The sequence below is a fragment of the Passer domesticus genome, chromosome 5, assembly GCF_036417665.1.
Source record: "Passer domesticus isolate bPasDom1 chromosome 5, bPasDom1.hap1, whole genome shotgun sequence".
NCBI classification, from domain to species: domain Eukaryota; kingdom Metazoa; phylum Chordata; class Aves; order Passeriformes; family Passeridae; genus Passer; species Passer domesticus.
The window spans coordinates 35727080-35740345 of record NC_087478.1 but is presented as its reverse complement, the minus strand read 5'-3'; the positions used below and the strand labels follow the sequence as shown (position 1 = coordinate 35740345).

The following is a 13266-nucleotide window of genomic DNA, read 5'->3' as shown; positions in this document are numbered from 1 at the left end:
CTACAAGTTCACATTAGAGCTGTAGCAGCCTTTTCTCTTTTTCTTCTTCCTTTAATTATGGTGGGCAAATGTCTCTCCTGTCCTTTAGGCTTCTTTGTTACTATTTGTTTGGCCCCTGTAATCCTATTCATAGCAATCACTACGTATTGCAGAAAAGTTTTGGATAAATTTTCTTCTTTTGATGAAACTAGATGGTGTTAAAGCTGTTGGTTTTCCTCTTTCTTTTCCTTATATATTTTCTTCCTTTCCACTACAACCAAACTGTTATAAAATAAAGCTGCCTTATTTGTTTATTTATTTATTTATATACTGGTCATTCAGTGTCATTTCACTCTAATCCACATTTATTTATTTATTTATCTACTTATTTACTGCTCATTCAGTGCCATTTCATTCTAATCCACCCCAAGGGATCTATTAACAAGAGCCTCAGTTGGGGCCCATTTTTGTTTTGTGGGATGACATGCTGCAATGTGGCTCAGAATTGGAGTCATTGTGTTCTTAAAACATTAGAGCAAAGACAAAAGAGGAAAAAACAGCTTTAAATATTGATAGCACAGCTATGCATTGCTAATATCAATCAGTATCTTCTGGCTTGAATGATTCCCCTCACTAACATATATTGGAACAGTGGGGGTCAGGTTTAGGGCTAAATGTCTCTTGAAACAACCTGAATCCATCAGAGCTCTGGGCTTTTTAAATGAGGCTGAGATATTCCATTTCTAAACCAGAATCTGTCCTGGGCCCATTTAATTTTCCATCTCTGTTTCCTGCTATTTGAAAACTCACAATGGCTGCCATCTACTCTGCATTTTAGATATTTTTACTATCTCACATCCTAAAATTAAGCCTTCCCCATTGACACCCCACCTTAATCCTTACTCTGTCAACTTTTCCTGGTATTCTTTTACTTATGGAGAACAAGGATTAGCTCTGAAAGGAGAAGACAATTGACAATAGAGTAATGGACACTGACACACATAGGCTAAATAAAGCAAAGGGCAAGCTTTAATCCTGTTCATAAAAAGTAATATATACAGTTAAATCTCCATTATCTAGGGGAAATTGTGTCCAGACAACTGAAGGTTTATGAAGATGAATTATTTTTTCTTTTGGACATAGTGTGCCATTTCAGACATGTCTTTGTGATGTCCCAGGCTTCCAGGAGCATTGTTAGCACATGCAGTAATATCTAGTCTCTGTGGTCCCTGTAGCAAGCTATCCCTAGAGCTAAGAGCCTCATGCAGACATAGGAGCACGTTGCAGCTACTGCCAATAAATTATATTACCTCTATGCACAGCCCGTTATATCTTGCCTTGAGTGAAGAAGCAGCCTTTCCCATGCTGGATAAGCATTGCTGGGATAATGAAAGATGACCAAATGTTTTTTTTTTAAAGGTGTACCAGTTGTGTGAGAATAATACAGCAGTAGGAGCACAATCAGTCTCTTAATTGGCCATTACTCATAAAAAAAAGTGTGTGGAAATTGCTGTTGTACTAGAAGTACAGCACCAGTACTCAATACAAGAAACAGTGGCCTTAAAATTAAAACAGTGAGACAGTATTGGTCACAAGAGGGTCGTGGATGCTCAGCAGGTGGGACGTGTGATGGCACAGGAGGCCTGGGGGGACGGGGCTGCGGTGGCTGGGCCCGTGTATCCCAGTCTGGATACCAGTTGGCATAACCTAAAAGTCAGTGAAGAAACAGGTGTTAAGACCTAGACTTAGCCATACTTACAGGAAAGTAATTAAGAACAATTTGATACGTACTTATCAGCTTCTCACGTTTTGCATTTTCTGCAAAGAGATCAGAAGAGAAAAGTAATGTGAGTACCATTCAATGGTGGTTCTTGATGTAAAGAGATAAGCCTTTGCATTCATAATGCCAGTTAATGCCTAGAACATCCTGCAAGGGGGAAGCAGACCAGCAAGAGCAGGCTCCCAGCTGGTGTGGAGTTCATATTTTTTATTGAATTGAAAAGTAAACAGAAAAAACCAGCTGTATCAGGAAGGATTTGTGTCATGGAGATGAGGGAATAAAAAATAACAACAAAACATGGAATTTATTTAAAAGTTACATATCTAAAATTTAAGTAGTTACAGATAGACAAATATAACTACTAATTTATCACAGAACTTTTTGCTAAAATTTTGATGCATTTGCAGGATTGCCTGTGTGCATCCTATCGAAATTCCTCATTTGCCCTATAGGAGAAAATGGTAAAAGCTGGTGGTAGGATCTAGCACTTAGCTTTTAAATTCTCTGTTCCTCCTGTCCCTCCCCCTAGTTGTTGAGATATTTCTAGTTTTCCTGTGATGTGTCAGCCTGAGACTTTCAGATGAGTCAGCCAGGATATTACAGAAGGAAATAAGAGTACCAAATGCTCAATAATTTCTACAGCTGAAGCTGTCTAGAGCCTGGTTAGTAAAGACCATCCCCATTAAACCTCTGTATAAAATTAATATTTTATTTAAGACATTGCTGCATCTCCTTTAATCTCTGTTATTAAAAGCATTGCCCAGTTTGGGACTAGGTGAATAGACATAAAGGTCCACTGCTGTTTGGAGCAGACTCAGAGTGACGGGGTATGGGCTGTGTGTTTCCCTGCTGAGCCCACACCCTGACACCAAAGAGACAGACCCAGCACAGGGTCACTCTGGCTCATTGGAGGGGAGGCAGGGAGTAGGGAGCAGGCTGAGCCCCTCGCCATCACCCACTTCTCCCCCAGACCCAGGCAGCATGTTTGCAGGGAACACCTCCTCCCCAGAGAGGTTTTTACTCCAACCATGCTCCTTTCATTGTTGCATCTTTGCAGGGTTTGGGAGTGGGCTGTGCTGGCTCAGCTCTACACTGGCTCCCAGCACCAGCCAAACATCCCACGGCTGCCACAGGCCTGCTCCAAGGGGGTTACCAGTACTTTATTAATTGCTCCTCGAAATTTGATTAAAATCCCCTCATCCCCTGAGCCGTCCGTGCTCTGTTACAACTGTTCATTTAATTATTTCCCACCAGCACTCTGATAACACTGAGCATAATAGGGAAAAGATTTACAAACAAGGTCTCACTGCTGTTTTTCAGAAAACTGTGGAAGTTAGAAAGAACTGTGCTTTTTGGTACAGTCTTATTATTAGTTCAGAAATACAGTTGCCTGGAAAATGTGTTACGACATGCTAACAAGCAGAAAAGCAGAAGAAACATTTCCTATTTCTGGTGAGAGGGTAGAACTAGACAGTGAATATTTGTTGGGGCTAAACTTTTGGATTTCACTTCCTGACCAGATAAAAGGGAGAAAATAGTCTAACTGATACTTCCCTGCATCAGAAACTCTGGCTTCTTCCTCTGAGAGCCTTCAACTGAAAGTATTTCAATTATTTCCTTCTTACAGTATTCCTCACAGAGTTTGGTACTGTTGTTGTGTGGTGTGCTACAGACCCACTATGCACTTAGTGCAAATTGACTTGTTGCTGTCTTTCCATTGCTATTTATGCCACGTTTGTTTCTGTGCAATTTTCTTACATGATCACTTTGGTCTTACCACAGAGCTTGTCTACACACTTCTCATTACTGCATCTACTGCATGGTTCTCCTTCTTGATATGGTTTTCTTGGGTAATTCCCCCTGCAAAACAGGAACAGTACTTTGTTAGCTGTCATTGAAAAGCTGTCAAGGAGAAGGAATATCCTAATAAAAAAACTGGTCATTGCAATTGTTTGAAAGTCCTTTTAGATCATATTAGAGCTCTCATTGGCAGAGGGAGCAGTTGACTCCTGCCACTGGAAATTAATGAGACTTCTCAGGCAATACTGTATTACTGTAAGCATACAAGAATTTGCCTCTAGCCCATCATTAATCACCTGGATTCTAAGAAATAAACCTGTAAAAAGTAAGTAGAAATACTGCAAAGTACCAGATAAACTATAGGACTGTATTCCTTTAATTTCTTAAATTGCAATGTCTTGTCTGAAATTCTTGTAGGGCCAGAGAAAGATGTAATCTTTCTGAAGTGGGAAGATTACACCTTTCCTACTTTTCCTCCAGAGACTGAAGTCAAAACAGATTTTTTTTCCACCATCTGCATTATGGTGAGCGGTGTCAGCTATGATCTGCTCTCCTGCTTTTTTTAGAATGGGATTTTCTGCAGTCCCAGCTATGTCCAGTAGGTTCTGTTCCCAATGGCCAGGGGAAGTTTCCCTTGCACAAGTGATATGAGGATGTAGCTTATTCTGAAATTTGTTACAACTGCACCCATCATTGTTGGCATCTGATACCAGATGAGTTGGGATATTTAAAGAACAATAACAACAACAACAACAACAACCAACAACAACAACAACCAAAAACCCCAAAACTCAAATGCCACAATTAACTTACGCTGGCCCATAGTCACAAACAAAATGTGCTGCTTTGAACAGTCCTGGAAAATTTTCAACTGTACTACAGAAGTGAACAGCGCAGCCAACTTTGTAACTCTCCGCCCAGACGACCTGCAGGACAAAGAGAAGTAATGCACTGTTCAAATACTGCCAAAGCAACAGCATTAAGAGAAGAAGGAGAAGGGAAGTAGCTCAGGGAAACTTAAATCAGCTGACACAGGAGCAACTTAACCCAAAGGGCAGCTGGGACAAATGACAGATTGATAGCCATTTTAGCACTTATTATCTGGCTATCCTTTAAATGTGAAATTGCCAGGGGATAATCCCTTTCCACCATTACTGGAAGTAGATCTTGACATCCCTGGGGCTCATAATATTAATTTCCAATCTCACGGAACAATAAACTGGGGCCTGCAAAGCCCTGCTGTAATTCCTGTTCCAAAGCAATCTGTTCCAAGCCTGTACTCTGATCTTCAGTGAAATTAGATTATGTCTGTATATTAGACTGTATGTTAGACTGGCATGTAAGACTCACCTGAGTGTAGTGACCACACATGTCAGTACATGTGTTGGTGCTGAAATCATAGCTGCTGACTTCATTGAACCAGGACCTGAGAGCTTCCTCCACAGAGAAGATGTGGGCTGTGCCAGTCCAGATGTTTTCTCCAACAAAGCGAAAGGTGGGGTGCATTTTTCCTGGCATTTCAAGGTAGGTATTGTGGTTAAACTTGCACTTCTTTGCCCATGCTTTGGCAGTCTTAGCTAAAGCAGCATCCCAGGACTGTAGAAAAGGACGAAAATGTACTATAACCTGCACTGCAGTGACTTAGCTGAATTCAGACATTTTTAAACAGAAACTTGTTAAGAGGTCTTTTCCCCTTTTCTGCTTCCTATCCCGGCCTTCAGTTTCTTTCTCTCACTTGACATTTCTACTCCCATAACAAATTGTTGTCTTCTTTCTCCCTTAGCTATTGCAGGACATGCACGATCCATCCACTGTCCTGTTGCATCTGACTTATTTATATATTTACAGCTGGAGTGCAATCTTTCGGCTGCTACACCTGGAGGGGGTAACTGTGTGAAACTTCCAGCTGTAGAGGGGCTTGGGGGAATTTGTGCCTAGGTGATGTTAGCTGTCCAGGGATTTGCACTTGGCAATTATTACCAGACCAAATAGGAATTCTGTTCTGCTGGCCAGGACAGAAGGAAGAGTCACAGCTGCTCCCTTCCTCAGCTCCTTCTGCCCCTTTTCTCTTTTCTCTCCTCAGCAGATGGATGAAGCAAATAAAAGACTTGCTCATCTCTGCTGGGCTGAGAAGGAAACACTCCCATTCAAAGAGGAACAAGTGATTATTTAACAAACCAGTCTGGCAGACTTGCAGATTTTAAGCTGACAGGTAAAGTTCAGTACAGGGAAATTCAAGTTAAGGGATGTGAGAAAAAATTGAGTTTGTGTTCCTAATAACAGATTTGGAGATGGCTATTACCACTTGAAAGTAGTAGACTAAAAAGCAAACAAAGTATTAGAAACTCTTTGCAAAGGAATGGAGAATAAAACCATATATATAATCACATTTCTGCAGGAAGTCCTATTAAATGCTGAGTGCAGCACAGCACCCACCTCAGGAAAGGTACACTAGAACTAGAAAGGCCAGAGAGAGCCTGGAGCAGGATGATCATCTTCAAGTTCAGAGAGCTTTCATATAGCAAGAGAGTGCTCTGCACCTTCAGTCAGAGACATCTGGACATCTTGTGTGAAATAGGTAAATAACCAACATTAATTTCCCTCTTCCAATACAATGACCAGACACTATTAAATGAAGCTAGGCATTAACAGGCCCAAATCAAACACAAGGAAATAGCTTCACACAACCTGTGGTTAGGCTGTGCAGCCCTTTGCCATGAGATGATAGAAATTATAAAAACTTTTATGACCTCAACGCTGAAAAAAAATCAAAAATCCATTAATAGCTTGTAAGTACCATGATTGGTATATCTTGCAAGTACACCTTTTCATTCAAGAGGTTTAAATATATTTGTCCTGCTGTTATTCCAGAATTGCTAGGTCTTTGGTCTGAGCAGGTAAGTTTGCTCTTGTGCACTATCTTTTTTTAATTAAACATCATTTTTAACATGGCAAGAAATTAAAGTCACTGGTACTCTCAATCCTTTACTGTGAGCTTCCATTTGTAGCGATGATTCATACTCTGCATGTGGTTATGCATTTAACTTCCTTTCCAGCTACGCAGCACTGCTGGAGGGCTCAGAGAAGTGACATGCACTGGCTGGGATTACCTCCCTCAGCTAGCTGTGCACGTTTTTCCTTATGTATTCCACTGAACAACATGTGACCTAACCTGTTGTGATATCCACTGTATTTGTAGCAAGCTCTGCTTTTCAGCCTAGATATCACTATCCCTACTCTTCAAACCCTGCTACAGCAAATAAGATTAGGTATCTAAATGGATGTCCTGGAAAATCCCTTTTTTCCAATACATGTTCTAGATTAGAAGAAACAACAAGAGATGATAGATTTTCAACAACTCCTGTTGCAGACTGCCTACTCAGAAACTTTTCAAAAGTCAAACAGCTTCCATGTATGAAACCTGACCTGATATAAAATAGGTTACTATCTCTCTTAGAAAGAGGTAGATGACATACCGAGAACTGAACACTGTTTTTTGCAATACAGCCCTTTGCTCTGGCTGAAGTTGAGAGTAGCTAAATCTTGTATTAAAAAAAGAAATTCCCTTGAAATTACTAAAATTGAACAATTCTGTGTAAATTAATGTATTTTCTATTTCATAAAAAGAACCAGCATATATGTTACAGAAGTCACTAACTGAAATGGTAAGAACAGCACAGTACAAATGAAGAATAAGATGGGCTTAATCAGCAGCCCAATCTATAATTGTTTCAAAAAGGTCACAAACACCACCTTACCATGCGAAACATATTGCTGGCTGGTGGATTCACTTTGGATCGAAATGTGTTGTGAGCTCTCACACAATCCTCAATGAACTTTGCATCTTCTATGTCAGGCAAGGGATATTGCAGATAAGCATGAAAGCAACTGAAGAAATCCAGTAAGAACAGTGCAGCAAAGAAAAATGTGATTTTCATAATTCTCCCGTGTTTTTTCATAAGTTTTAAATGGGAAAATCTCTAGGTGGAGATGACACCGGCAAGCAGTTTTTCAGAGGTTGTCCTCTGGGTGTAGAAGCACTTGAAAGTGTCAAACAGGAAGTGAAGAGCAATTGCTTAATCAGGTACAACTCTGAGATCATAGCTGGCAGTCAAAGGGTAAAGCGTGAAACCTGCCATGCATATCAGCAAGGAGCAACACTCCAAGTATACGTCTGCCTTTCCTTTGAGTGTGCTCCATCCTGGGTGACTGCCAAACCATTCTGTGAGTTTTGGTCTTATCTGAAGGGATGCTGCTGAACAGCTTTCTTAAAACCTGCACCAATCATAAAAAATGCAGCTTTGACAAAACAGAAATCTGCTATTCAGCTGATTTTCCAATAGTATTTCTTAGTCATACCAGCTTAGTTACAATTATGTTGCAGAACATTTTCTTCCGTATCAGAATTACTCAAGAAATAAGCAAAATTAGGAAATCTGTGCTTCTGTAGGAAGAAAAAAAAAAGTTCCTGAACAGCACCCTGCTATAGAACAGACATTCTGGCCTGGTTTGGTCTGTAACAAAAAACAAAATTTGGAAATCCCGTGCTTGAGTATGTGTTGATTCTCTCCTCCTTTGTTATTTGTTATTACCTGCTAGCCTGAAATCACTGGAGCAGCTTCCTGTGCTCCTGGAGAGCAGCTACAGGATTAGCACTCCTGGTAAAACATTCCAAGTCTGATCACTTCTCAGGGCAGTAGGATGGTATGTGTTGGCATTTGTGTTGTCTCCCCAACTGTTCTACAAGCTGGTTGAATTTGTTTTTAAACCTAAGCCAAATTGTACAAACATGCAAGAGCATAAGAAGAACCATATGTTTTAAGAGCTAAGGTCTTGTAACCCAGTTTTAGGTAGGTTTAAAGAGAAAATTTGTTGCAAATAGATTGCAAAATATGTTAATGGGTCTCATTCCCTGCTCAGTTTTGCTGGTCAGACCTAATGTAAAACCATGATTATACTACAACTATATGCAGTTTGCACAAAAAAACCACAAACCCATCACACTAAAACTGCACCATTTAACAGTACAGTGATCTTGCACTCATATATGCATGCAGTTGAAATTCTGTGTTTGGAAAAAACAGTAGGAAATTTTGATGGGTCCAGGATAGTCCAGGTTATAAAATCCTGTCTTGCATTTCTGGCTCCATCTAGTGACTCTATCTATAATAAAGCAGAAGTTCAGCCTGCCCTTGAGCATCTATGATATCTTCCCAATGAGAGAATTTTAGACTTTTGCCAGCATTAAGCAGTGGATCTCAACAATTAAGTTTTGGGATTTGGATAGCACATTATAGCATTATAGCACATTTGGATAGCACAGTCTGGACAATACAAGCCATTGCCTATCCATAGATCTCAAGTGAAATCTGGCACCATGAGCTGGGTACCTCCAAGAAGATTTATAGCCTTGTGATTTTGAAAAATTCCCCATGTTTACATCCCACTTTTGCACTTCTGGCCTGCTTTTAGTTCAAAATAGCTGGAAAAATAAAACCTCAGATTTTTAATTTTTTCCTAATGTTTTATTTAGTCAGAGGACTAAAAACTGGTAAATTACAGCCTATTACAGATATCCACGATGCCTGGGAATCTGTGAAAGTACATTTAATTTTGTTCTCAAATCATGAACTTCCCCACAGAGTATTGTTCCTTGTGTTGGGGAGAGAAGGTGTGACCTTGATTTACTACATTCAGTTGGACAAATGGGGTGGATCTGCTGGGTTTTCTTATTCTATCCACAGGCAGCTGCAAGATCACTTGGCCTTCCAGAGCTGTGAATAAACTAATATTTTGACATGCATTGCTGCAGCTATTACACAATGGCACCTCAGGGCAGAAAACAGATTATGGGACAGGATGGTGGTGGTATTGAATTTCCACAAAAATTATTCTGCAAGAAACCATTCTGTATTCATTAAAAGCTAAACAATCCTAAAATTATAATGAGGCTGTAAACAGTTTCACAGTTAACAGAGGAGGCCATTAGTATGTGGCTGGACTGCAGATAGTTTTACTGTAATTTTGAAGTGATCTGGATGATTACTCCTGTAAACTTAAGTGCGAAAGCTTTGGCAGTGCATATTTTTAGACCAAAGAATTTACCTAACAAACTTAAGAGAAGACAGGCATTACAGTTTAGACATCTGCTTTTTCTTAGGAGATTCTTCCAATACCGTCTGCACATGACTAAACAAACTGTATTGAATTCAGGTAAAAATGTTTAATTCTCTAGCTAGAACACCTGGATGATCGTACATTCCATTTCTGGAAGCCATGCAGACACAGTAGCTTTAGTCAGTATCAGAGTATCTCTCCAGTAGGAAGGGAACAGGCCTTAGGCAGACAAACTGACTCGAACATTCCCGAAGTTTCATCTCTTCAGTTATAAATGAAATAAGCTGTTGTGTTTATCAAACATAACAATTTTTTTAAAGGATCTTAATATTTAAAGTGGTGTTACCTGAATACTGGGTTAAGAACTAAGCATTTCAGAGGCCTTTATGTAACAGCCTCACATACATTTTTGAGATTTCTACCATTTTGAGATCCCCAGTGTTGTGGCTCTCTTAACAGGTCTACACAGCCCATCCATTTATGGTTCATAAATTTTACCCATTTTCAATTTTGCGTCTGAGCGTTCAAGAACACAACTGCTCCTGGATCATGCATGGTCTTCGATTATCAATTCTGATGGACATAGTGTTTAACCCATGTACACTACTTGTTTTTTCCGGTGATTAGTTTACTTTGTAATTTTCCCTGAAATGTTGCCTGAAATGCATAAACATTTTGATACGACTTAACTGTGTATAACAGGAAAGGAGCAAAGAATCAAGGGAAAGAAAGTTTAGATGTGAATATCACTCTAAGAGAAATGTGCAAAACCCTCCAGAATTCTATGCAGACAAGGTTGAATTGCAATTATTTAAATGTAAAAACTACCTTGCTAGGTAACTTTTCATAATTTATTGTGCCACAGAAAAAATGAAAAATAATTTCCTATGATACTGTCTACTTCTAGCCTTCTAAAAAATCTACAGCCAAATGAACATCAAAACTTAAATCCTCCAGTCTTGCTTTTGGTTTTGTTATATGCAGAACCAGGGGCAGAAAACAAGAATTAACACTTTAAGAGAAATAAGCGAGAAAAGAAAAAAAATAACTGAAAGGAAAATGCTCCATAAATTATTCTGGTAACTTTTCATATTTTCATTTCACAATTCAAAGCTTACTTAAAAAAATCTCACAGATACCATTGTGTCTGGTAACACAATGGTAGCGCAGTATTTTCATCTGTAATTTACATGGAGAGTAGTCGAAGCATCTTTGAACACTGAGATAAGAAAGTTAAGAGCTGCTTTTACTAGATAAGATCTACTTGACATTAAAATTATCATGTTTTAGATGAGTGAAATATCATGTATTTGCTCATAGATAAAACTGATTCTACTGCACAGCTTATTTTTTCAAGATGGGAATGAATAATTACACTTAAAATATTAAGTGTTAAAAATAAACCTTTACTTTCTCAGCAGCATTAAGTTTCTCTGAATTACCACTGAGAAATCAGAATATAATAAATTGTGGTTTTGATTATTTTTTTCTTTTCTTTTTTGTAAGAATTGTAAGGAAAAAAAAGTTACTTTGGCTGGATTTTATCCTTCTATTGACATTTTTACTAAGTAATACCGACAGACATTCTGCAATTACTGTGATTACTTTGAACAGCATCTCCAGACTTACAGAATACTGAACTATGTGGCTTGGTAACTAGAGAACTAGAAATTATTATTTTATAAAGTTAATGTAGTGAGCATGCAGTGAAATGAGAAGTGAGGCTTTCAGGTTGATTTGTGGACAAGAAGAGCAACTTATTGTACAAGGTACTGAGGTGAGCCAGTGCAGGGTAATTCAGTGCAGTCATTGCTTTATGTTAAAAAAGACAGTGAGCTGCCAGTTGCACCCACATGGACACCCCTGTGTTATTTACAGACGGTACTGATTTACATGGTAGGCACTAACCAGGATGTTTTACCACAGACAACTCTGACTTGAATGTAACAACCACAAACCTCAGTGCAGTTCTGCACTATGCAAATTAAAAATCTGACCTCACCGTACCAATTTAATGGCATCAGCAACATCTAAACCTTCATGACCTCCAATCGAAATATTCTCACCAACAGATATGAAATTAGGATGGTACAGATATTTCTTACTTAAGTATATGCTATGTTCAAAAATGCATTCATTTGTCTATTCCCTTGCAGTTTGTACCAAAGCTGCATCCCAAGTCTACAAAGCATGAAAGGTGAAATAGTTGTGCAATGCAGAGTTACAATAAAATCTTAATCAGATAAAACCAGTCAGCAATAAGCAGATAAATATCAAACACTGGAGTTTCATAAAGAAATACTTTCCCTTATTTAGGCAAGTACCTGTGGTTTATTTTAATTGACTTTTCCTATTGCAGCACAGAAATACAAACTAATTTAATTAGAGAAGTTTTTCCTCCCTTCACTGTTGAAAATTAACTTTATAAGAGCACTTGCTAGCAACTGAAAACATAGCTGAAATGTAGTTTTGTCTTCAGGCAAGGAATCACTGGCATATTAATTAAACACAAAACTTTTTGGGTTTTATTGTTGAACAGGTCATTAAGAATCTTGATTTGATACATAAAAATTAATTCAAAGCAAAAATGCACAGATATCGTAGATTCAATAGTACAAATATTTTAAGTATTTTTAAGTGAGCCTCTGGAAAGAAATATTTACTCCTCCTATGGTATGGCTTTAAATATGCATCAGGGCATTGTACAAGGACAGCTTCATGAGGTAAACATGCCAATTTCTGCCCAGTAACTCATTCTACTACCTCTTCCTTCTTTGCAGCTGATTCCTGAACATGAACGATCTTCTGTATTTGTCTTCCAGTCATGACTGTTTCAAAAAGTTTACCATGAAAGTATCCAGTTTTATATCTTAATAAAATATGCTGTGATTTATTGCACAGGTTTACCACTGTTCATACATTTCACATCACTCTTAGTTTCTTTTTGAAATTTACAATTTACTCCACTGGCTGCTGATACTCTTTCCTCCTTAATGCCTCTGGTTGTTTCAAGCCATACTTTCAGTCATAACTTTTCCTGGGTTTCCTGTTCCTGAGCCTTTAAAACCGTGAGTGGTGTCTTTTGCAAACTTCATCACTTCCCAAATCACCACCCCTCCCCTTTTCTGCCAACCCATCTTAAAACCCACCCAAGCAAAGGACATTGCTGAATAAATGCGTGCTCCAGGTGTGTTCAGGATGCTCATCATTGAGCTGCCCATTGCTAACATGTCCCTCTTGTGGCATGAGGCGGACTAAACATCAAACATCTGCTTTTTCTGCATCTTCTTCCCTTTTGTTTAACCCTTTCCAGCAAAAAATTTAATTTGCCAGCGGAAATGCCCTTCAGCGCTAGGAGTACAGCTCACACCTTTGCCCCCGAAGGAGAGCCGGCAGCAGCGGGCCGCGGGCGGGGCTTGGGGCCGTGCCGTGCCGTGTCGTGCCCTGTCCTGCCGTGCCCGGCCGTGCCGTGCCCTGCCGTGCCCTACCCTGCCCGGCCGTGCCGTGCCGTGCCGTGCCGTGCCGTGCCGTGCCGTGCCGTGCCCTGCCGTGCCGTGCCCTACCCTGCCCGGCCGTGCCGTGCCCTGTCG

The 13266-nt window shown here is 39.5% G+C and overlaps 1 protein-coding gene across 1 annotated transcript; it reads right to left on the bottom strand.

The window, feature by feature from the left end:
• Positions 1–986: 986 nt before the first annotated feature.
• LOC135300265 (glioma pathogenesis-related protein 1-like) lies at positions 987–13117 on the bottom strand. Its single transcript, XM_064419555.1, has 6 exons — positions 7318–13117; positions 4910–5155; positions 4373–4485; positions 3537–3619; positions 1771–1797; positions 987–1686 (listed from the first exon to the last, which is right to left on the bottom strand). Exons 1-6 carry the CDS (start codon positions 7516–7518, stop codon positions 1460–1462), a joined length of 897 nt encoding a protein of 298 aa, XP_064275625.1. The 5' UTR covers positions 7519–13117; the 3' UTR covers positions 987–1459.
• Positions 13118–13266: the final 149 nt, after the last annotated feature.